This window comes from Xenopus laevis, chromosome 5L, assembly GCF_017654675.1.
Source record: "Xenopus laevis strain J_2021 chromosome 5L, Xenopus_laevis_v10.1, whole genome shotgun sequence".
NCBI lineage: Eukaryota > Metazoa > Chordata > Amphibia > Anura > Pipidae > Xenopus > Xenopus laevis.
In genome coordinates this window covers 10,885,324-10,911,058 of record NC_054379.1, presented here as the reverse complement: position 1 = coordinate 10,911,058, position 25,735 = coordinate 10,885,324, and the positions used below count along the sequence as shown (strand labels likewise).

General features: G+C 40.3%; 1 protein-coding gene across 3 annotated transcripts in view; it reads left to right on the top strand.

Annotated features, from left to right (window-relative positions):
* LOC108716440 (synaptotagmin-14-like) overlaps positions 1-21,579 on the top strand; it is a 116,818-nt gene extending 95,239 nt beyond the window's left edge. For 2 of the 3 annotated variants that reach the window (XM_018262569.2, XM_041562522.1), the window contains 2 exons: positions 13,376-13,565; positions 17,899-21,579. In XM_018262569.2, the coding sequence (XP_018118058.2) occupies positions 13,376-13,565; positions 17,899-18,212 (504 nt within the window). In that variant the 3' untranslated portion in view covers positions 18,213-21,579. Of the gene's footprint in view, positions 1-13,375; positions 13,566-17,028; positions 17,086-17,898 lie in introns of all 3 variants that reach the window. The other variant, XM_041562521.1, reaches the window with a different exon arrangement.
* The last annotated feature ends 4,156 nt before the right edge of the window (positions 21,580-25,735 follow it).

Genomic DNA, 25,735 nt, shown 5'->3' with positions numbered 1-25,735 from the left:
GTTCCGATGCCGGTTTGGCCAGTAAGGGACTGCAGAGCTAGGATTGGATGAGTAATGAAGCTGAGAGGAGCAGACCAGGGGCAGATATGAGGCGGGCCAGGGGCGGAACAATAGGGATTACAAATTCACCGGCTAATACATTGATGGTAAATTTGTAATATTGGCCATAGCTGGTATTTTACCGACCAGGCCGGTGAAATACCGGCCAGGTGGCAACCCTAATTGGTGCACAAGAAATTAAAAAAATTATTGTATCTCTAGCACAACCCCAGTGTTTTTAAACAAATGAGGGTGTGATTGGGCAGCATGCTGCCCCCTTAAATCCTGCTGCCCTATCCCAGGCCTTGGTGGCCTTTCCACAAATTTGGATCTGCCCCCAGATCAAACCTCCTGAAAGTTTGACTGCTTGCTGGTTTGCTTACATACTTAATAGAACGAAGAAAAAAGAACTGACCCACATAACTGCACCTTCCCATCCATAAATTCCAAGACTCCAATGAATGAAACTTAACCTTTAATAAATCTTTAAAAACAAAGTCTAGAGAGCAACATTGAAATTGAGGTTAGGTATAGGAGGCTGATTGACACGGTAACAACGGGTTCGAGGGGAAATGTGCTAATTGCACTTAAATCAATACAAAGTGGCGGTTGGAGCACAAATGGTAGTTTTTTGGCACATCGGCCAAACTACACGTCTATCTGGTACAACCAAGATTGCCCCACACCAAACCAACCCCTTCACCCACTTAAGGATCCCTCCCTTGTGGTATAAGGTTAGATGAGTGAGAACCAAAGGTAACAACAGCCCTGAAGCGCTTGAGTACATTTAAAGCTCAAATGTACCAAAGGTACCAGTATCAAATAGTATCAGACCCACGGATCATTCAATTGTCCAACCCCTTCACCCACAGAGGTCCCCTCCCGATCCGATCACCCAAGTAGCCAATTCTATGTCCCTATCAGACGCCTGCCTAACCAGAAGCTAAAAATGTGCCTAGGCGGTGGGTAGTGAGTGATGCCAGGGAGCTGGAAGCATACAGCAGACCCCTGAGACCATCAGGATCCCCCACTCCCTGCACCCCTTCCCATGGTGTCCCAGGGACCAAGACAGCAGCTTATTGGCCTGTGTTTGGGACTACTCGATGGACCTGCCCAACTGATATCTGGCCAAAAATCTCCAAGATATTGAAGGGGCAAGATAAAATGCATTTTTTGTCATTGTTATCCAATAGTTTGGCCCAAGGCCTCAAGGTGAGCATACTGGGAAAAGATCGTTTGCCAACCTTCCCAAATGAAGATATGTATGTATAAATGTATGGCCAGCTTTATTAATGCTGTAAAGTCTATCAATATTAGGCTGTTTAGGCTCCCTTTCTGTCAGCTTGGGCCACCAGATAAGCCTTAAGAGAGAGAGAGCACTTTCCCCAACTGCCAATGAGACTCTAGCAAGGAATGCAATCCGACATATATTTTAGTATGCACTGTGCATATATGATATTACAAAACCATAATAAGGGTATGGTTAAAATTTATGATGAGTGAAATTTATAAGAAGCTAATAATGTAGGTATTTGGTTGTTAAACAGCCCCTATAAAGGGATCAAGCTAAAGTCACGTAGAAAACACCTTATTATATTCCTTCTGTAAATAATTTCTGTACTGCTGAAGTCGGAAAGCTCATCTTCTGTCAATAAATGAAACCGGCATTTGCATTTCAATATTATTGCTGGAGTGAAACTGGCGTGTGACAAAAGCAAATAATATCAGTGCTCAGGCCCAATAAAGCAGCTACATTTATGCTTGCCGGGCATATAGCTCGTGTGCTCTGCTGTAGAACAGAACAAATGCAATTAAAACAGAACCTGCAACAGTAAAAAAAGCAATAAGGATATTTTCCACGTCAGCACGTCGCTTAAACACACACGATAAAAAAAAAAAAAAAATTCATTGTTATTTCGTCAGAACGCTCCAATGAACAAACCGGTACAGTGAATTGTAGCATCACTCCTGAAACCACAATATTAGCATATTTGTCTGTAGCAGACTCGATGGGATTGGGCATATTCAGTGTTTGACTAGAATTGGCAGAATTAAAAGGTGGTTGTATAGTTGTTTTCCCTAGACTTTGTGATGGGATTACTGGTTCCCCATACAGTTATAGCCTTGTAGAAAGCTCCATTGTTTACTGGCTGCCTGACCACACCCTTACATAGTCTTCTGCTCAGGGACTTTTAGCCAGTTTCACCACCATTTTTTTGTGCAATCGCCCCTACATCTCCTGCCATAATAGAAACCTTTCTGCAGAAGGAAGTTGAACAGTTCTATTCTGCAAATGCAACTCATAGTTGCATTGGACTGCTCTTGTTGCCTACTAACTGCTCTGGCAGCAAGGTTGTGGCAGGCTTTATATTCTCCCCCTCCCACCTGGCTACTTTTTCATCCCAAAAGACTGCAAAAATTTTCTGAAGAGAACGATTCTTGAGCATCCATTTCTAAAAGTCTCTTTATTCCTCAAGAAAGGCACCAGGGGATTTGTAGTTGTAACTATACAGGAATACCTGTTGTAGGAGCACCCTGTTATGACCACTCAGGATTCAAGAAATTTTGAATTCTTGGCTGGCAGTAAGAGCTGGACCACATCAGTTGAAAAGTGCAATAAAAACAGATATACGTGATGATCCCCAACCAATGGCTCAATAGCAACAAATTGCTCACCAACCCCTTGGCTTTTGCTCCCAGTAGCCTCAAAGTAGATGCTTATTTTGAATTCCTGGTTTGGAGGCAAGTTTTGGGTGCATATAAACAAGATGTACTGCCAAACAGAGCCTCCTGTAGTCTACCAGTCCACATAGGGGGCTACTAATAGCCAATCACAGCCCTTATTTAGTAAATTATCTAGGGGGCAGTAAATGTTCAACAAGTCATATGAAATCTTATTGACCTTCTAGATGGTCTTTCAGAGATATCTAGAAGACCAGATAGGCATTCTACAAATTAATAATCTAGAACAGTGATCCTCTGCAAGTGGCTCTTGAGTAACATGTTGCCCACCAACCCCTTGGATGTTGCTTTCAGTGGCCTCAAAGCAGGTACTTATTTTTGAATTTATGGTTTGTAGACAAGTTCTGGTTGTATAAAAACCCAGTGTACTGCCAAACAGAGCCTCCTGTAGGCTGATAGTCCACATAGGGGTTACCAAATAGCCAATTGCAGCCATTTTTGGTATACCCAGGAACTTTTTTCATGCTTGTCTTTCTCCCCAACTCTCGTTACTCTGAATGTTGCTCACAGGTATAAAAGGTCAGGTCTAGGATATGAACAACCCAAATCGATCAAGGGTAGGTTGAGGGGTAAGACCCTTACATGTCTGCCTTCAGCCTTCTAATATCCTTATCTTTTACAGTAGGGGTACATTATTCCCCATACAGACTCCTGTTTCCAACAACCTTTCCTTCTGGAACTGGGGTGAACTTTCTTATTAATGTTCTTATTAATATCACGGAGGATCATAGGCTTTTATCTCCAAGCTTTTCAGTATCTTAACGCTGTTCCAGATTTCAATTGCCCTGAAATATTTTGTTCAGCAACAAGCATCTGAGTGTTTATTCCTTATTCCTTTCTACATTTCTTATGATCTCTTCATGATCCTTTTTACGAGCACTGCAATATAGTATTTATTATGTGTATTTCAATCTCAAAGTCAGAGTGTTCACATTTCTGTTTAATGCCATCGTTTTTATACTGATGCCATCAAATATCCTTGTTCTGCCTCTGCAATTATTGATTTATAGGTGAATAGGATTGTGGCTGATACACAGCGAAGGCTATAAAGCTCAGACAGGCTCTTTAAACAGATGCCAATCTATGATGATTGCAATAAATATGACTTGTGGGTGACAGTTGCACTCTCATTGTTAGCAGTAACCAAAAACTTACCACACCCACGCAACCATAACTGTCACTTATTCAAATCTGTCAATGTATCTGAGCTCTGGATTAATTTTGTTTTTCTCAAACAAAAAAATAGATTTGTTAAATCTACAAATACACCAAGACCCCTTGGTATGGAACAGCTGCTACAGAGACTGCAATGGCAAGAGACCACAGTCAGCTAATCCTTTCAACTCCTTATTAACTGCTGTGCTTAGCCTTCCAAAACTTTTCTTTTGTTCAGAAGTTAGATTTTCCCTGTCAGCAGTCCAGTCATCCCCACAGTCCTCTTCCTCTAAATAAGAACCCCAAAAGATAAACAGTGGTGGGAGTGACCGAGGAATAAGAAATAAGGAACCCTAGACACTAGTGGTGTTGGGAACTTTTATGAATTCGGGCACATATTATAAACTGCAAGAGTTCTGTGCAGTTTCTTAGTACCAATGTTTCCAGCACAAACTCTGCTATTCCTCAGGGTTTTCCCTGAGGAAGGTGAACCTCTTTTCTGCAAAACCAGTTTAGCTACAAGTGGAGCAAGCTTTGTTTTGATATCATATGGTATACGACAAAATGATACTATTTACTTTCATGTTAAAAGATGTAATATATGGAGTCTGAGACGAACATCTAGATCAGTGATCCCCAACCAGTGGCTCTCGAGTAACATGTTACTCACCATCCCCTTGGATGTTGCTCGCAGTGGCCTCAAAGCAGGTGCTTATTTTTAAATTCCTGGCTTGGAAGCAAGTTTTGATTGAATAAAAACCAGGTTTACAGCCAAGCAAGAGACTCCTGTAGACCGCTTTTCATGTAGGGCTAACAAATAGCGAGTTGTAGCCGATATGGAGTCTGAGACAAACATCTAGATCAGTAATCCCCAACCAGTAGCTCACTAGCAACAGGTCGATCACCATCCCCTTGGATGTAACTCCCAGTGGCCTCAAAGCAGGTGTTTATTTTTCAATTCCTGGCTTGGAAGCAAGTTTTTATAGAATAAAAACCAGGTTTACAGCCAAGCAAGAGCTTCCTGTAGGCTGCCAGCTACCAAATAGTGAGTCGTAGCCCCTATGGAGTCTGAGACGAACATCTAGATCAGTGATCCCCAGCCAGTAGCTCGCTAGCAACAGGTTGCTCACCATCCCCTTGGATGTAACTCCCAGGGGCCTCAAAGTAGATGCTTATTTTTCAATTCCTGGCTTGGAAGCAAATTTTGATTGAATAAAAACCAGGTTTACAGCCAAGCAAGAGACTCCTGTAGGGCTACCAAATAGCCAGTTGTAGTCCTTATTTGGCACCCCCATGGACTTTTTTCATACTTGTGTTGCTCCTTAATTCTTTTCACATTTGGATGTGGCTCATGGGTACAAAAAGGTTGGGGACCCCTGATCTAGATGAACTAGCTACAGTTGTAGCTGAGTATCTTGTCGGCGCTATATAAATAAATGATGATGATTTGTATGCTAAGCTGGAACACAAGAGTATAATGGGTTGTTCTTGGAGGCACAGACTACTGGACCGACCAGAATACCAGCCCTGCTATTTCTTCCATGGTATTATATCACATCTTTTGGAGTCTAAATGTAAGAGTGTGACCTCAATGTCAGGTTCTTGGTTGGGCCCTAGGAGGCTCATTCCAACACTGAACAGCCCATTAGGGTATGGCAGTGTAGATAGCTGGAAAATGTTTGTGTCACCATAGTAAATAATTTCCCCTTTGCCTGAAAGGGAGAAGTCGAGTGTGTGTGCTGACAGCACAATGAAAGGTTTTCTCTCTAATCACTTGTGCAGCAGTGGTACCCACATCAAATGGAAGCCACGGCCTGAATAATTTATGGGAAATATGGATGCAAGATTAGCCAAGCACCCTGTGGACAGGTTTTTCTTCTCAGCACCACATGTCACCAAGCTCACAATAGATTGCTTTGTTTCCAGGCAAAGAAATGCATCCAGATGTAACCAAAAAAAAAAAAAAAAAATGAAAATACCTTTAAATCTGGTCAGATCAGGGCACTGCACAGTTATTAGTAGGAATCTGAGAATAAAGAGAGAAACTGAGTGTCTCCTGCTCAGTTCCTTCAGTCATATAAATAACCACTTATGGCTTCAGAGTAAACCGAAAGGGTCTGTCTTTTGCTTATACAAAGCCGTCACACTGAGTGCAATTAAAGCTCTGGATTTGGCATGGCAACAGTGTTCCTCCCGTGCATGCAAAAAAAAAACAAAAAAAACAATGGCTCCTGCGAGGAAGGGGTTAATGCATTCCATTATAAATCCTGTGACTGGCATCTCTTCCATTATTCCTGTCGTATGTAATGTCAAGTGACAGACAAGCATCCAGTGCAGAGCGCCCCTTGTCTCTTTGTCACTCTGAACCTTCTGCGGAGAAGGTACACAGATAATTAATACCTGCACGCGGTGCCACGTTCTGAAAAGTCCCCAAAATGCCATGTAGTGTGCCTTTACGTCTCATCAGAACATTGTATGGATAATAAAAAAAAAATTCTGCATCGAACATGCTCCTGCTGTCGTTTATTGGCTTTTCGAAGATGTTCTTTTATGTTTCTACACTTGTAAGTCACACCCCCGCCATCAGCAAACAATTTGTATTTCTTAAATTAAAAGGGTAGTTCACCTTTAAATTTACTTTGAGTATGATGTAGACATTGATATTCTGAGAAAATCTGCAACTGGTCTTGACTTTCATTTCCTGTGGTTTTTCAGATTTTTGTTCAGCAGCTGTCCAGATTGTTATTTCAGCAGCTATCTGGTTGCTGGGGTCTTATTTACCCTAGCAGCTAGGCAGGGGTTTGAACGAGAGACTGGAAGATGACTAGTAGGCGGACTGAATAGAAAGATAAGCAAAAATTGTAGCCTTGCAGAACAATTGTTTTTTGGCTTCTGGGGTCAGTGACCCCCATTTGAAAGCAAATAATTTTTAAAAAAATGTAAAACATAATGAAGACCAATTGCAACCAATTTGTTAGGAACAGGAAATGCTATATAAAAGTTAACGCAAAGGTGAGCTACCTCTTTAGGGCCTCATTTGAGGGTATGATGTGCATTTGGCCTCCAACAGCAGCTGAAACTTAATAGCGTCGAGGGAATTCCAGTACCGGAGACAACTTCAGGTGAAAGACAAAAGTTTATTTGACATGAGCTTTGTGGATTCTTAACTCACAAACAGTCAAAACAAAGAAATCCTAAAATTTTTTATAGACTGAGCACAGCTCAGAAAAACAAAGAACTGCTCTTACAGTAAAACAGGTTGCTCTGCTTCAAGGCCAGGGTACTAGTGACCAAGGTTAGCTTGAGATTGAGAGCATGATCCATCCAAGTAAGAGGGGGTCATGGGGGAATCTCTTTCTAAAGTATATCACATTATTGTAGGAGAATTAATTGTGTTCGGTCCAAATGTTTTGCGTTGCCTTGAGTCCTATTCTGCATAATTCTGGCACAGATTTTATCGTCTCAGAGTAACTCACAAGTAAGATTTCTAGCTCTTTTAGGTGTCCATGCCGCAGGCTTTGGGATAGTATTGGTTCAGCACTGACTGCTATAAAGCTGGGGAGAGCAAGGACTGGTGCCTAGGTAGGGTAGAACTTTGTCATTTTTGCTTTTCTGGTAGAGGAATGACTGGAAAATAGTTTAAAGGGATTCTGTAATGATTTTTATGATGCATTTTTCATTTCTAATTTACACTGTTTACACTGCAAATAATTCACTCTACAAAATAACATTTCATTCCTGAACCAGCAAGTGTATTTTTTTTAGTTGTAATATTGGTGTGTAGGTGCATCTCAGGTCATTTTTGCCTGGTCATGTGCTTTCAGAAAGAGCCAGCACTTTAGGATGGAACTGCTTTCTGACAGGCTGTTGTTTTTCCTACTCAATGTAACTGAATGTGACACAGTGGGACCTGGATTTTACTATTGAGTGTTGTTCTTAGATCTGCCAGGCAGCTGTTATCTTGTGTTAAGGAGCTGCTATCTGGTTACCTTCCCATTGTTCTGTTGTTAGGCTGCTGGGGGGAGGGAACGGGAGGGTGTGATATCACTCCAACTTGCAGTACAGCAGTAAAGAGTGACTGAAGTTTATAAGAGCACAAGTCACATGACTGGGGCAGCTAGGAATCTGACAATATGTCTAGCCCCATGTCAGATTTCAAAATTAAATATAAAAAAATCTGTTTTGAGAAACGGATTTCAGTGCAGAATTCTGCTGGAGCAGCACTATTAACTGATGAGTTTAAAGGAGAAGGAAAGGTTAAAACTAAGTAAGCCTTATCAGAAAGGTCCATCTAAATATACCAGTAAACCCCCAAAGTAATGTTGCTCTGAGTCCCCTGTCAAAAGAAACAGCACATTTCTTTCCTTCTATTGTGTACTCATGGGCTTCTGTATCAGACTTCCTGTTTTCAGCATAAACCTCATTGCCCTGGGCAAAAGCATGCTCAGTTTGCTCCTCTTCCCCCCCGCCCCCCTCCCTTCTCTACTGTAATCTGAGCCCAGAGCAGGGAGAGACTCAGGCAGGAAGTGATGTCACACCACATTAATACTGCAGCTCCTATCCTAAACAGAGTTTCTAGAGCTTTTTACTCAGGTATGGTAAAACATTCTACAGAATAAATATAGCATTCTAGCTTGCACTATTGCAGCTAATCTATTGGCAATAAAATGTCTCCGTAGCTTTCCTTCTCCTTTAAAAAAAAAAAATCCATAACAGTATCCCTTTAAGGAAGCAATTAGGACCTTTCCTTTGTAGGATGAAAAAGATGAAGTATGTGTGTCAGATGATGAAGTTAGAAATCCAAGGGATTTTTGCAGTTCAGTAAATTCTGCAAGTGGTGCTATGGTTGATGGCTACTCTGCTGGTCACCCAAACATGAATAAGTTCATGGGATACAGGATTTTTACTCTGATGGGCCTCTTTTCATTGCTATTCCACTCCCCTAACATTATACAATGGTCACCAACCCCACCAGATGAGGTCTCTTGTCTGTTGTGACCAGCTTTTAGCCAGACTCTGATCTGTACACAGTATGGGTGGCCTGCTCTGTATGTGCTGTTGAAGCTGCTTCTGATCTAGAGTTCCAAGAACAATATTACACCCATTGCAAGGAACTGAAGTTTGGCTACAGCTGGAGACATCAATACTATAGACATCTATGGTTTATTTATAGAAATCATTAGACTTGTGCGACTATTAGGAATATCAAAGAACGAAATCTGTTGATGAAAGCCATGGAAATATCAAAGAATGAAATCCGTAGGTGTCTATCAGTGCTTAGGCGACGCAGAAAAAAAAATGACAGTAAAAATAAACTCTACCATATATGGACCGATAAAGTCCAACGCAGTCTCAAAGCTCCGTGCAATGTGCTGTTTCTGTTCCCCTCGGAGCACAAGGAATTGATTGGTGGTTCTGCGACAGCTGTTCCCTGCCCGTGGGAGATTTGTCTCATTAGCTGACTTTTTATGAAGTCTTTTAATAAATTGTACAGTTTTTAGTGCCCCGATGCTTAATCTCTGATTTTATTGAAGATCTGATCAGGACCACCGGTGCCTCCATTCTGTACATGAAAAAACAACAAAGGCCTTGAATTTAGTGCAGACAGAGCTCCTGTTGTGAGATATGTGAGTTTAATTTGAATCACCGTGGGGCATGTATTAATAGTGGAAGAATAATTTGCAGAGTGGCATTTCAGAACATAATGCTGCTTTCTGGCCGATTTATGCCCACGTAACAGGACTTTTCCCCGGGTCTTTGGCAAAGCTGTCTCTCAGCTTATTATCTTTAGTCCCTTATTGGTATAGCTCTCACCCTTATTTATTTGTCTATGCAAAAAGATCAACCCCTCCTTCACCCTAAAACAAATGTATAGTCTTCCAATTCCACAATGTATAGTTTCTCTGCAACTTAACTCTGAACTCAGTGGAAGAATTCTGGAAGCCATAGCTCCACAAGGGAAAGCAAGGTTGCCAAACTTAGTGAAGCCGAAGAAAACTGACAAGAAATGGGGCAAATCAGGAAGGAACGCAGGACTAGAGCACACAGGGACGCGGATCACCGCTTAGGAACTGGATACAACAACAAGAACTTGCATCTCAGGAACTGGATACAGGAACAAGGACTACATTTGCCCAGTGAGGAGCAGGAGAATACCAGGAACATGATAAATGATACAGGAACAAAGGGACAAAGGTTGACCTATAGACAAGGGTTCAGTGTTCAGTGTAGGTTTCTGGTATAGGTATACTGTATAGGCAATTATACAGGGTGTCTGAGAATAATTGTCAGAACCTGGGGCATAGACTGTAGTAGGTGGACTTCAAACTAAAGAATTCCGGTGCCTTCACCAGATCCTAAGTTCAAACCCAGAAGAGAGCATACAAACAAGACTACAGTTACTTGCAATAATTGTCAGAACCTCGGGCATAGACTGTAGTAGGTGGACTTCAAACTAAAGAATTCCGGTGCCTTCACCAGATCCTAAGTTCAAACCCAGAAGAGAGCATACAAACAAGACTACAGTTACTTGCAATAATTGTCAGAACCTGGGGCATAGACTGTACTTGGTGGACTTCAATCCAAAGAATTCAATTTCCTTCAGCAGATTCTACGTTCAAACCCAGCATAGAGCATACAAACGACTGCAGTTACTTGCAATAATTGTAAGAACCTGGGGCATAGACTGTAGTAAGTGGACTTCAATATGAAGAATTCCATTTCCTTCAACATATCCTAAGTTCAAAGCCTGCAGAGGACATACAAAAAAGACTGCAGTTACTTACAAAGTATTAAGTTGTTAAGAAACACAGGCAGGCCACAGTGACTTCAAAAGCAATTGGATGTGGCCATCAAATAGTTGCTCAATAGAGTTATGTTGGATGTCTGATATGTGACCACTGATAGGACAATACCATGGTAGGAAAATACATTAAGATCCATCTTGGGCTTTTGGACTGCTATTCTTAGACCCAGAAACTGTATAGTTTTAAAGGAAAACTAAACCCTAAAAATATATATGCCCAAAAATGCCATAATTTTTGTTGCACCAGCCTAAAGTTTCAGCTTCTCAATAGCAGCAATCATCCAGGACTTCAAACTTGTCACAGGGGGTCACCATCTTGTAAAGTGTCTGTGACACTCACATGCTCAGTGGGCTCTGAGCAGCTGTTGAGAAGCTAAGCTTAGGGCTCGTCACTAATTATCCAGCAGAAAATGAGCTTCCCTGTAATATAAGCTGATGCTACAGGTTTGCTGATTCTTAAATTCTGATGCTAATTGCACTGGTTTCTGTGCTGCCATGTAGTAATTATCTGTATTAATTACTAATCAGCCTTATATTGTGACATTTCTATTCTATGTGTACTGTATATTGTGAGTGGGTCCCTAAGCTCAGTAAGTGACAGCAGCACAGAGCATGTGCAGTGAATCAGCAGAAAAGAAGATGCGGAGCTACTGGGGCATCTTTGGAGACACAGATCTTTATTGCTAAAGGGCTGTGGTTGCCTTGGGCTGGTACAGAAGCACAAAACATCATGTACAACATTTCTAGCTACTTCTTTAGTTAGGCTTTAGTTCTCCTTTAATGCCTTTTCTCAGCATAGTTGTGAGAATACCTTGTGGTCTAGTGGGACAGCGGGGACGCCCGCCGTGCTTACTGCGGAGACACCCGCTGCTGTTTGCGTTGCCGCTGAATAACACTTCCGTGGTTGCTCGGGTAGTTTTGGCTATAGTCGGTGCCCCGTGTGACGTCATCGCAGTTGGCGTGTAATTCAAATATTAAAAGGTGCAAATGTTCCAATTTCCAAACTTTTATTCCTATAGTTCCTGGGTGCGCTTCTCTTGTCTGAGGTGTTCCTGACCCTTGCCTGTTCCTGACCTTGCCATTCTACCGCCTCTACTGACCTCTGCCTGAATTTCACTATTCCTTGGATTCCGATTTTGTACCTTGCTGTTGTTAGTTTGAACTTGGCCTGTGACCTCGACTACTCTCTGTCTTATTATTTGGTACTACATTGCCTGTCTGGTATTGACCCTGTCTGCTTCACGTCTCGCCGATTGCTACCCCTGTCCATTCCGCTTACGTTCGGTTCCCGTGCTTACCCAGAACTCTCTCCCTGGTTCTCCCACAATAACACCTGAGTAGCGGAGGGCTCCACTCGAAGCCAAAGGCGGCTGCTATAGGCAGAAGAGTTGCCAGTGACCGGAACCTTGGAGTTAATTCCGGGTTTGGGATACCTTACGTTACAATAGTTTAACCATTTGCACACTCAAGCTTTGAGTGTATCATAACATAGTCTCCAGAAGTTGATGGTTCTAAAATTTACAGGGTCACTATGAGGGCTTGCCTAAATGATGCTTATGGGAGAAACATCCAATCCCCGATTTCTAAACTATTACTGGCAACTTCTTGATTTAAAAAAATGCTTATTATTTTTATTTTTATTGAATATGCTTGATATAATAATTCTGATTTACCATAACTGTGTTCGTGCCATTGCTGATAGATGTTTGGATGCCGATACTGTGAGAATTCTAACCATGCTTACATGAATTACCTACTGTGTTCCTGTCTGTTCCAGATTGTGCCTAGAATATAATATTGCTTAGGAAGAAGACTTCAGTGCACTCTCATTATTAATCTAATAATACAATTCTTTTACAGCGACTCATAACATGGAAACCTCTAAATCCAGCTGTTATCCGGAGATACTGTATTGCTAATGTGCCAAAATTTGGCATTTATTCAGAGATTTGTATTTAACAAGCAGAAGTCTGCAGTGAAATAGTGCTTTATCCAGGATATCAAAGTTCGTACATGTTATCTTGTTTGGTTGGTAGCTTATAGAAGCTTCCCGAAAGAGACGAGTAGAAAAGGTTTTACATATTTTGCACAAAATTTAATTTCATACATTTGTTTCAATGGGGAAAATAAAATGTTATATATGTAGAATGAGAATTGTTACTGCTGCTCAATACATTCATCCAAGTTTGGCAGCTGTTACTGATACACAAAAGGGTGATCGGTTATCAGATGTAACTTAACTCCAAACAGGCACCACCAATGGCATTGGAATGCTGAGGCCAACCCATGGCCACTTTCAGTTGATTTGGTTTCTAGACTTTGACATTGGCCTTTTTGGGATCCCATTGCAAGTTTATGGGCGGTGGGTCAACTTATTTTCATATTTTGGGATGGACAGGCTAAATAATATGACCATCTGTTCCTACATCTCTAACTATTTCATTCCAATCTTTTGTGGAGACTTTTGGTCAAATCTACAGGTTCAGTGCATCCCCTAGCTTTTACTACCCCCATCCCCTTTAATCAAGAAAATATCTTTATGACCTCTGTGCATACAGCGAGCTAATACAGTGTAGAAACACATTACAGAATGGTTGATGACAGTAAACTCTGTTTATTTTGCTTTGCTTCCAGGCCTGCGATTCCCAAATGAGCATGTCGGAAATGTCTTGCTCAGAGAGCACCTCCTCCTGCCAGTCACTGGTCCACGGCTCGGTTCCCGAGATACTTATCGGCCTGCTTTATAATGCCACCACTGGAAGGCTCTCCGCTGAAGTGATAAAAGGCAGTCACTTCAAAAACCTGTCAGCCAACAGGCCTCCCAGTGAGTGCAAACCTCTCTGTTTCCTTCTTCTTAATGAGAATCCGCACTCGGAGGATTTCTGCTTTTGTCGTCCTAGTTAGGCACATCCATAAACACCGCGAAATGGGCAGGGGGACATGCCAGCCAGATGTTACAATTATAGAGAAAGCGTGGCTTTTTCCAGAGAATTCTGGGAAAGCTGGATGATGAAGAGAATTATTAAGGATCTAGGGCTAATCTTTCTGATAGATTCATAAATTATTGATGAAGCCTATAAAGATGGGCATGAATTGCATAGTTTCACTGATGGCACATACGCTATGAAAGATTAGGTTACAGATGGTGACGAATTGCTCAGAGCTGTGACCAGGCCTGTTGTTAGAACCAACTTTTTTCTACTGCTGCCCTGTACAAGTGTCTTATTATGTTAAATGTGGGTTTTCAGGGCATCCTACACTCATCATACCTGTACATTGCACATTTCCATATTTTAAAACAAGCCCAGGGCACATATGTATCTCTTTAAGGGTCATTTACTGTAAACCCAAGGAGAACTTCAAGAGCCCTAAAGGGAGCAAGAGCATGTCCATTCAGAAAGTATTTCTGCTGCACTCTAAACCTCATTAAACATGATGCACAAGTTAGGAAGGTGAGAGGAGGCCCTCTACGTACCTTCTCTGCCTGCTTCTCATGAAGACAGCACTGCCAAACTCAGGCGCTCAGGTAGTTCGGAGACAACCCGTTATGGAGGCAGCAGTACAAGCATCTACAACCTATCAGAGGGCTACAAGATTATTTTAGCTAGTGTTATAGTGACAAATTTCACAGAATAATGGATTGCCAAGAAAATGTTGATCAAGATGTCATTAGTAGTTCCTGGTTCCAAGCAACCAAAAAAAGCAATTGTTAAAGGGATACTGTCATGGGAAAAACATTTTTTTTCAAAATGAATCAGTTAATAGTGCTGCTCCAGCAGAATTCTGCACTGAAATCCATTTCTCAAAAGAGACATAGTGTCAATTTCCCAGCTGCCCCAAGTCATGTGACTTGTTCTCTGATAAACTTCAATCACTCTTTACTGCTGTACTGCAAGTTGGAGTGATATCACCCCCTCCCTTTCCCCCCTAGCAGCCAAACAAAAGAACAATGGGAAGGTAACCAGATAGCAGCTCCCTAACACAAGATAACAGCTGCCTGGTATATCTAAGAACAGCACTCAATAGTAAAAACCCATGTCCTACTGAGACACATTCAGTTACATTGGGAAGGAAAAACAGCAGCCTGCCAGAAAGCATTTCTCTCCTAACGTGCAGGCACAAGTCACATGACCAGGGGCAGCTGGAAAATTGACAAAATATCTAGCCCCATGTCAGATTTCAAAATTGAATATAAAAAAATCTGTTTGCTCTTTTGAGAAATGGATTTCAGTGCAGAATTCTGCTGGAGCAGCACTATTAACTGATGCGTTTTGAAAAAAACATGTTTTCTGAAGACAGGATCCCTTTAAGAATCTTGTGTTCCTTCAAATCTTTTGGTCTATAGTCCCACAAAGCAAATAGGAGAGCATTGGGCTTCTTGTGCAAGTCACTGTGGGGGGACTGATAGATTTGAACACTGATGTTCTTTAGGAACAACTGACAAGTTTAGTCCAGACTGGAGGGCATTAGCTGCTTATATCACACATATAAGTAACCCTTCCAATGGCACAATGTTACCCACTGGTTTATATTATTATTCGACTATATTTTCGCTTGAAACTGAGTGCTAAAATTGGTGGTTTCCTTTTCCTGCCCCACACCCAGTGACCCAGGCAGCCATTACTGTACATTCCAAGTTATTGTTTGAAAGGCATAGGGAGGTAGGCTGGAACGTTAAATAAAAATATAAAAAGTAATTTGCAAATATTTCTCAAGTAGCCATTGTTTTCTGGTGGCCGTATCTATTAGCACTTTCATCAGCAGCACAAAGGAAAGTTATCCAGAGCACTCAACCTACTTAACTGATTTCAGTGTAGTCGGATCTTCCTGCAGAATTCTCAGTTTGCAAGAAGTGTTTTCATTCTTCTCATGCTTGAATTAGCCTTTGATTGCCTTGTAAGATGTAGGATGGCAATTTTGCTACAAAATAAGTGCCATTTATGAAGTGAAGTCTTACATGTTTTTACGGTACTAATGACACTATTTTTACATTTTAATCTGTTGAATGGGAATCTATACTAAGGGAATATAGTATGGCGTGGCAGGCTGTCTGGATCTAACCACCATTTGTTGGGGACATTAGCTTTGATGAGTTTGAGGGTCAGCGGTTTGCACATAATGTAGAAAAGGACATACCAGTATATGCACCTGAATTTTATTTATCATACAGCGCAACCATCACTGTTTCCAGCCAGACATCATTCAAGCAGCAATACTACCCATTGTGCCATCATGCTGCTAGCTTAGGAGCAGCATCTCCTACTTTCTCAGACACCAAGGGGCCAATTTATCAAATGTAGGTAGAAACATCTGACCCTAGGAGTCCTCAGGTGTGTGTTCAGAGCCCATTTCTGAGCAGCCAAGAGTAAAAGCCAACACATTTTTCTCAAGACAAGTACCTACAGCCCACACTGTATAGTAGAAAGTTACACTGTCCTTGTCTAATTTTGCTGGACCAGCCACCCCATAGTTCAATGAGCAGTTAGATTTTCTTCTACTTGCATGTAGTCCAATAAATGCAAATTATTTGAAAGGAAACATGGTCCCCTATTCTTAGATTACCCTAGTGATATCTCTGAATGGGATCATCATACAGTATATCAGTCTCTAAGCTACATGATGAAGCGATTATTTCTGCTAAAGGTAAATCGCCGATTACCTATGAGAATTGCTTCTCAGACCCCATTTTTGGGGCTAATTTTAGTGTAGGGCAAAAATGGCTTTTTTAAAGCTCTAAACCTGCATTCCTTGTGATATTGAACTACAGCAAGGACACCAAACTCTGCGTAACCACATTATCACCCTTCCAATAACTCACCCATTTTTCCAGTAAGTCTGACCATTTCTTGCAGGGAAATCAAGACAGCTAAGAAATAGTGTCTTGATTTGATAAGGACATATTAGAAGGTACAGTAAATTCTGTTGAATGGTTTTAGGGGTGCAGGTAATGATAGCTAGGGCCATAAGTCTGAGTCAGTCAGATTTAACATTACACAGTAATGTTGTGCTGATTCCACAAGAAGATAAGATGTTGCACATGGTGACCTGAGAGCAATTAGCACACACTGGCCAATACATTTATGTTGTTTGTACCGTATGTTTTCTGTCTTTTTACCAAAACTCTTCCTTTAAATCCTCTGACACGTTTTCAGTAAAAGTAGTGTTTTCCGTGTAATCCTTTCAGAACGCTGGGGCCACCAAGCTGTGTTGAATGGGTTTACCTTTGACCCTCTCTCACCCAACTATTGTCATTATTTCTTTTTCTGCTTCCCACCCTGTGTTGTCAGGCGGACTGTTCTGTTGTCTTAAACACTTGATAGGTGGACAGGTTTATATAATTCGAGGTGAGTTCCGTAGAGGCTAACATGGATGTTGTCTTTTCTCACGCCAAGGAAAACATGCCAGCAGTAAAGCTGTCCACCATATTCTAATTTCTTCTGATTCGTATTGGTCTTTTCATTTAGCCCACCAAATAAGATAATGAGCAGAACTGACCACTGTGAATGGATGTTGGTTAGCAGGATCAGTAACTCTGTTCCCCTCCACTTTTTGGGGAGCTCATCCTTGCCCAAGCTGTTGTTGGACTAAAGTCGCAACCACTGCCCTAAGGGTCCACAACAGCTGGTGGGGCTTCTGTTATGGACCTTGTCTCAACCAAGGCCTGTTTTATTAATAACATCCATGCAGAGATGTGCTTTTCTGTTCACTTATTTGGTATTCCATCCTCAGCTGTTTTGATGTCTTCATTTCATCCCCATTCCTTTCCTCCATCCGATTGTTCTCACTTCTCTTTGTTCCTGTGTCTTGTTTTTAGTCTCCAGAAACTCAGTAGTATGCTTTCAGTGTTGTGGCTAGACAGAGCTTGCTCAGTGTTAGTAACGCTATCTATTTTATTTTGGCTTAGTGCAAACAATGTATCATGCCTGAGGATTATGAGGTATACCTTTTCCATAAATTCAGCCTGTTGAGCAAAGATTTCATATCCGAAACGAAAAATATCTGCTTCTGCAAATCTTCCTGCCAACTTGGAAAAGATAATTGTATATCGCCCTGAATATATTCAGGGGACACATTGGTATACACCATATCCTTGTCCACCCAGTCCTATGGCAAGAATGTTATCACTTTCACCCTTAACTATTTATTTCATTTTCTAGATACCTATGTAAAGTTATCGTTGCTGAGTTCCAAGGGGCAGGAAATGTCAAAATGTAAGACCTCTATCCGACGAGGCCAGTCCAACCCGCTCTACAAGGAAACCTTCATATTCCAGGTTGCTCTTTTTCAGCTCTCCGAAGTGACTCTCATTTTGTCTGTCTATAATAAACGCAGCATGAAGCGCAAGGAATTGATAGGCTGGATATCCTTAGGTCTGAATAGCTCAGGCGATGAACAGCTTAATCATTGGTCTGAAATGAAGGAGTCGAAAGGACAGCAAGTATGTAGATGGCACTCGCTGCTGGAATCGTAATTAGCGATCAGAACCTCTCTTGTGACTCAAGAGGAATCATCTGCTCTTTGAAAGGGCTCGATCTAATTTAGCCACCTGCAGAAGATCTCCAGTGGCTGATAATAGGTTTGGCATACTGAGCCAGGCAGCAAACACCAAGGGAAAGGTTCACTTCTACTGTGTATATTACTGTGTCGGAGCTAGGATGGAATGGGAAAGTCTACATCAGACCTAAATTATTCCCAGAACTTCCTTAGGTGCTTCTTAATTAATTTGGTTTTTAAACAGTTCTGAACACCAGGTCTTTCTATGCTTCAGTGTCAGAAACACTTCTTAAATCACATTTTGGATATTGTTAGGGAGACAATATTTAGATATTTCTGTGGTTTTTTTCACTATTTTTATTGTTACCTTTCTGGCGCAATGCATTGCAAACACTTCAGAAGCACACAATACCTAAAAATAAAAAACAATCCTTGATATGCCTTGTGACACTGGTGTAATTTGACAGCAGCAACATTCTGCCAATCTAACGGGAGAATTTATTCATCTGACGTCAGAAATCCATGTCAAATTCCGAAATGGTTTCTTGCCGCCAATGACATTATAATTTCAGATATCGAAAACATCTTTTTTGAACATTAGTAAGTATTTAGCTCCATGATCACTACATATTGTGCTTAAAATTATACTCCACCCCTAGAAATGCATTTCTTTAGATTCAGTGTGAATGTGAAAATACATGCGTCTTGCCCATGAATAGGGCACTAAGTGTGTTCAACAGCAATGTATTTATAAGGGACGGGCATGGGGGCAGCAAGTGTTTGTCCTGGTGCCCAACCCATATCTTGCACGTGGCTTAAAAGTGCAATTTCAGGAGCGCCAGGGGATGTACGCCCTGCACTTAATGCCAGACAATTTTGACCCTTTTAGTGCTCCAGGCAGCTGGCATACCCCCTTTTATTTAGGCAGTAAAAATATTTAGCCCATGGTTCCCATCATGCCCAAGTTTAGTTTTGAATAGTCTTCTATATGCTGAAAAGTGAAACTTAGCACCTATGCTCTTAAATCAACCCTGAAATTTCCTCAACGTTCAGATAGTTCCTCAACACCTAGCAGCCCAAACATAATGACAAATAGAAGAGATGATCCATTAAGTATCTGGCCTTCCAACACTTTGTCAGGCTTAAAACAGATGTCCAACCTAGGGTAATTACTGAGCATATGAGATTGGCCTGTAACAAAACATCCAAAGATCGATCGTGTGAACAGAAGACAGGGAGCCTGGATACATAGGACAGGAACGATCCTCATTAGAGGCTCAGTCTTCTTTACCCCACCCAGTTAATTCCTGTGGTTCACTTGTGGCTGTTTATGAGTTAAAGAGCACACAAATGATAATTAGTTCCACTTCCTTCTGGGTGTCATCAACAGGGACAGTGCTTGATACTGAAATTAATTAGGAATCTTACCAATTAAGTGTCGCGTCTAGATTTATCAAGGGAAAACTTACATTTAATGAAAGTCTATTCTGCTGTTTTACTTGTGGATGGGTATCATGATCCCTTGAGTACAACCATATGAGGCAAGTCCTAATACATGGCTCAGCCAAACAGATTATGCCAACTGCCAAGGTTATCTACTCCTGGAAAGAGATCTTCAAGGAGATCTTCAGGGGAGATACACAACATATTCAGTTACTGATTAAGAATGTAAAAAAAATTTGGATTTTCTCCACTAGAGTCTACACTTTGTCTTCATGATGTTGATTTGTAGCCACCTCTCACTAATGGAGTTGCACCAACAGGCAGAGGCATGAGTAGTGCAGCTACCACAGTACTGATCTGTTGATGTTCTCTACCATCCTACTTAAGCTAGACACAGATGCCCAAACTTGGTTGGACAATTGCTGGATTTCCAGAATACTGCCCAACCATTTAAACATCTAAGGTCAGGCCTTTGCAATAGACTTGTCGGATCATTGATGATCAGACGTGTGAAAATGCTGGAGAGCACAGCTCCTGTAGTTCTTATTGTTTGGGCTGCTGACCTGAACAGAGTAACTCCTGATCATTTGGGCTGCAATGTTTGGCAACTCATATGGAATACCTTCATTCGGCCTCCAAGAGGATCAGTCAGATAGTGTGGTGGATTGGCGGTGCATGGCCACTTTCAGAGAATTTTCCATGAAGTCTAAGGGGTCAATTTGCTAAAATTCAGATTTATGGGTTTTTTTTCAGAAATCATATTTTTTCACAAAAGATTTGTGTTTCTTTAAAATTCTCTAAAAAAATCAAGATTTATCATGAAATACTCTATTCAAAACATTGACAAGTAAAAGTCAATGGGAGCTGCGCTGATCTTATTGGAACTTTTTTTTTTTAGCCATTCAGACTTTAAGAGTATTTCAGATTTTGTAATTGTCCGAAACCTTTAATTTTTAGAGGTATTTGTACTTTTTATATTGCAATTTTTTAATAACTTTTATGGCATTTGTGGTTTTAGAGAAAATTATTTTCATAACGGTTTCAAAAAAGCTCCAATACCACTAAAATTCGACCTTTAATAAATTGGCCTCTAACACTTGAGTATGGGATGTGGCTAAAAGCAAAATAAATGCCATCCAGACGGTTTATTTGCATGAATCATTTCCCTGCAGCATGCATATACAGTGGCTAGAGAATGTCTTATATAATAACTGTACTATCAATAGGCCTACATTTCACATGGGGGAAAAAAAAGAAATACCCAGTGCAGAGCAGCTTCCCAATTCCTAATTTAGCCTATTAAACGTGATAATTAGTACATCCCTCTCTACAAATAATTGTAATCTGTTGAATGGTGCAGAAATGGAAGAGCTTTTCACTGACTAGAGAATTGCTTGGGAAATGTCACCTTGCCAGGGACTTTAAATACGTGGTTGACAGCAGGGTGAGCCCCCACACATGCTGGTACGAATTATGTAGATATATGAAGTATCAACATCGGAGGACTATAAGATACATAGCATTTAGCAATGTAGTGTTTCCGAAATTGCCCCATCAATCCTAGAAAATATAATTTTTATAATAAATTTTGTTTTTGATTAAGCACAGAGTAAGAACAATGTTCACAGCTACTACATAGGAATATGTTGGCAATACATATAACTTTTTTCAGTTGTTTGGTGGTGGTGTCCATTTCAAAGTTGACTAAGTTACTCATAAGCATATCTGATTAATTAGGAGGTTATTTATTTAGAGTTATTATACCTTGAATGAACTCACAGCTCGAATGGTTTGATTCTGTGTGTTCGAGTTGCGAAACCCTGAAAACATGAATTAATTGAGTTTTCAGTGGGAAAAAACTCGAATTGCTCAAATTATTTGAGTTTTCGGGCAAAACCCTCTGAAAAAAAATATTAACATCTTCAAATGGTTCAAGGGACCTCTGCCATTGACTCCAACATGACCTCGACAAGTTTTAGATGGTGTATTTTTGGATTCAAGCTATTTCCAGAGATATAATAAATCTCGAATAATTCAAGTTTTTTTTTAACTCAAAAACGTTGAGTTTTGACCAAAAAATCAACTTGAAAACTAGAAATTTTGTGGAAAACGCAACTCAAACTTTCATAAATAACCCCTAAGTGGCGTTGAAGGAAAACACGGAATACATTGCCTGTAGTGTTTTCACATTTTTCGAGGCAGGAAAATATTTTCCCATGTAAACAAAGTATCCTTAGGTGAACTGCTACTTGGGCTGGTAGAGTAATCAAAGGTTAACAAAATAAAATCTGCTATATCAGTATTTGTTGGTAGTATCTGCTGTGTCAGTTGAATGTTGACGACGTCCGGTATATTGGAACCTTGAATCTGAACAAATGATTTCCTAAGTTTAATTTATACATTTTATCATCAGCTAGACAGGGTGGGTCATCCCCACTTTGTAATCAGTTTATCTGAGCCCCTATTGTCCTAAAAAACGGAAAGTAATGCACAATAACTGTGAAAATTATTTTAATGTATAAAGAGGGTTCATTCTTTTTTTTTTTTTAAAAGTTTTTATTTTTCCATTTTTACAACAAAAAAGTACAATGATAGAGAAGGGAAGAAAGAAGGAAAAAAAAAAAAGAGAGAAAGAAAGAAAGAGAGAGAGAGTGGTCTCAAGGGCCAACCAGTACTTTACAGGACATATGCATCACACGTTTAACAACTGAAACATCCCACGGGGCTGATCACTGATGAGGGTTCATTCTTTAATGTAGTGCTAATGCTTACAACTCAAATTAAAGGGAATTAAACCTTTTTTATATATAAAATCAGTTTAGTTTCTTTTGATTTTCCAATAAATGTTCAATAAAGTATATGGGTATAGGTTGTTTTGTACAGAAGCTTAATTGTATTTCTATGTATGTTTGGTAGCAGCCATTTTGCTTTTTCTGAAATATAAATTCAGTAAAATATATCATCTTTATACTCCAATAACAAACAAAGTATCTTTGGTTTATTTAGCAAGAAACAAAGGGTCCTATTAAAGTTTGAGATTTCTTAACTTTTTTAAAAATTTTCGCCGCTGAGGCTTTCGATATTTATCGATTGCAAAAATCTTGAGAATTCTAATGAAAGTTAGAATCTTTTATAGAAGTCGATGTGTGTTGTATTTCTAACTTCAAGCTAATTTATTTTTTTAATTTTCGTAAACATTCGATTTAGTAAAGATGATTGGAAAAATGAGATTTTCCTTTTTCTGCAAATTAACATGACCGTTACTCCGCTTTTTCTTGAATTTAAAATCCAGTTCGGAACAAATGGGTCTATTAAATTCGAGATTATGTTTATTCTTGAATTCTTCAATTTATATTTTTTTTAATTTATGAGATTTATCAATCTGGAAAAGCTAAAACCTGCTAAGAAGCGATTCGCGAAATGGTGAAAAATTCACACATAAAAGTCAATGGGTGTCAACATTTTATTTACGCACGACAATTTTTCTCATTCCAAATGCATTATAGTCAATGGGAGGTTTTTCTTGTGGCAACTTTTTTTGTCTCTGCAACTGTTTTGTCCAAATGCATTATAGTCAATGGGCGTTTTTTCTTATGGCGACTTCTTTGTCGCTGCAAATTGTATCTGCTGCAAATTTTTCCTGCAGTTTGGGACTTTGCAGATGGTAAAAGACCGAATTTCACAGCGAATCCATGCACATAACTCCTGCTAAGATTCTATATAAGTCAGTATATAGGTCACCAGTCTATTTTGTTTTCCAGGTCTTCAGAAACATTGGAATTTGTAAAAATTTGTGGAACATTTGTTGCGATCAAGGGTTTTTCTGTGAATTAGCGCAAATTGTTTTTTATGTTTCACAGTTTTTTCCCTGGGATCACAGAATTTTTATAAGTTAACATTTGTTATAATTTGGTGGTGGGGGCGGGAACAAAAGGGAAGGACTGTGACATAAAAGTGGAGGGCCGTGACATAAAAGGGGTGGAGCCACTTTTATCAAGGGTCGAATTGAAAATTCGAATTTTCAAGTTTATTTTAGTGGAATTCGACTAGGGAATAGTCCATCACTCCAACTGCAAGTTGGATATCACTCCAACTTGCAGCAGTAAAGAGTAACTGAAGTTTATCAGAGCACAAGTCACATGACTGGGGGCAGCTGGGAAACTGAGAATATGTCTAACCCCCATGTCAGATTTCAAAATTAAATATAAAAAAATCAGTTTGCTCTTTTGAAAAACAGATTTCAGTGCAGAATTCTGCTGGAGCAGCACTATGAACTGATGTATTTTTAAAAAATATTTTTCTCCTTTAAAGATAAGTTAAGTGCAAACATTGCCCAAGACAAAGATATAGAAGTGTAGTATAGGTTGTGTGTGTGCGTTGCTGTGTAGATACAGTACAAAGTGTATGAAATTATTCCAGTTGTTGATTAATGTACTGCCACTTACAAAGGATGAAATTAGTCAAACACAAAATCTTTCATGACAGAGCTGTACAGCTGAAGTTAATTAAAAGCACATTTGCTGTAGCTGGTGGCGTTCTCCGCTTTCCAACCGCATTATGGGTTACTAATTTGTGCACCCGCCAGGCTGGATATTTCTTGTATCCGTTTCAGTGCAAGTCAGGAGAGTTACCCTTAAAGTCATAGATCACAGTTCAGCACAATCAATATTTGGATTGCAAATATTTTGCAGTGGATTGGCATCCTAATGTTAGGAGGTCCTAAAGGCTGAAAGATACCATATGGTATGTTCTAGGATTCAGTATTCTTTAAGTTTTGTGCTTCTTGTTCTGTCACCTGTCCCTGTTCAATAAAACCTTAGCTTCATTTCGGGGGTATATATATTCCTTATTTCTTAAGGTGGCCATACACGGGCCGATAAAAGCTGCCGACAGACTGTGTCGGCAGCTTATTGGCCCGTGTATGGGGGCCCCCAACGGGCTGCCCCGTTTCGGCCAGATCTTGATCGGATGGGTTTAAAAATCGCCAAACGAGCGGATCTATCCATGTATGGCCACCTTTAGAAACGCTATATTTGCATTTATATATTATTGGTCTTCTACTCTAGGATTAGACCTTAAAAATTACCATTTGCTACCATGTTAATTCACATTTTGGGGACCTTCCCCATAGGCTAACATGGACTTCGGTAGCTTTTAGGTGGCGAACTAGGGGGTCGAAGTTTTTTCTCAAAGAGACAGTACTTCGACTATCGAATAGTCGAACAATTTTTAGTTTGAATCGTTCGAATCGTAGTTGAAGGTCGAAGTAGCCCATTCGATGGTCAAAGTAGCCAAAAAAACACTTCGTAATTCGAAGTTTTTTTTCCTCTATTCCTTCACTCGAACTTAGTGAATGGGCCCCAGTTATGGTTTCATTTCCCGAGCAAAGGGAGTAATTGCTATTGGGGGTTAGTCTCAAACTGGACCGGACTATAACTTACACTTCTATATTGACCTCCTTGACCTTCATATCCACATTCCACTTGTTTCAACCTCATGTGATATTCTAATCATGGGCGTAACTACAGAGGAAGCAGTCCTGCGGCTGCAGGGGGTCCCAGGAGGTAAGAGGGCCACATGAGGCCCTAATTCATATAAATTTTGAATAAATATTGGTAAAACAAGTCAACCTCTAGACATTTTTGGGGCCTGAAAAATAATTTGCTGTGGGGTCCAGTAATATCTACTTACATCACTGGTTCTAATTGCCCTCTGAACCAGTTAATTGTATGATTACTTCTCACTGCTCAGCTCCTAATAACTACAGGCTCATCTTCAAGTTCAGCAGGGTAGGCCCGAAACATCTTTTTGGTTATATAATGATGGTACGGTACAAGCAGCCTCTATTGATAGGTTGGCCATGAAATATTCAAGATCAGTTGATTGATACTGTGTGTGTAGTGTTTTAAGTATCCATGAGATATAGCCCACTGGCCTTGTAGACCTTTGTTGGATTGTATGTTGAGGTTTGTTTTTATGCAATCTTGTGTCCAAGGGTCAAAGTAGTGCAATGAATGAACTTATGGCTTTTCTTTTGTATTTGTGAGGAATGTAACA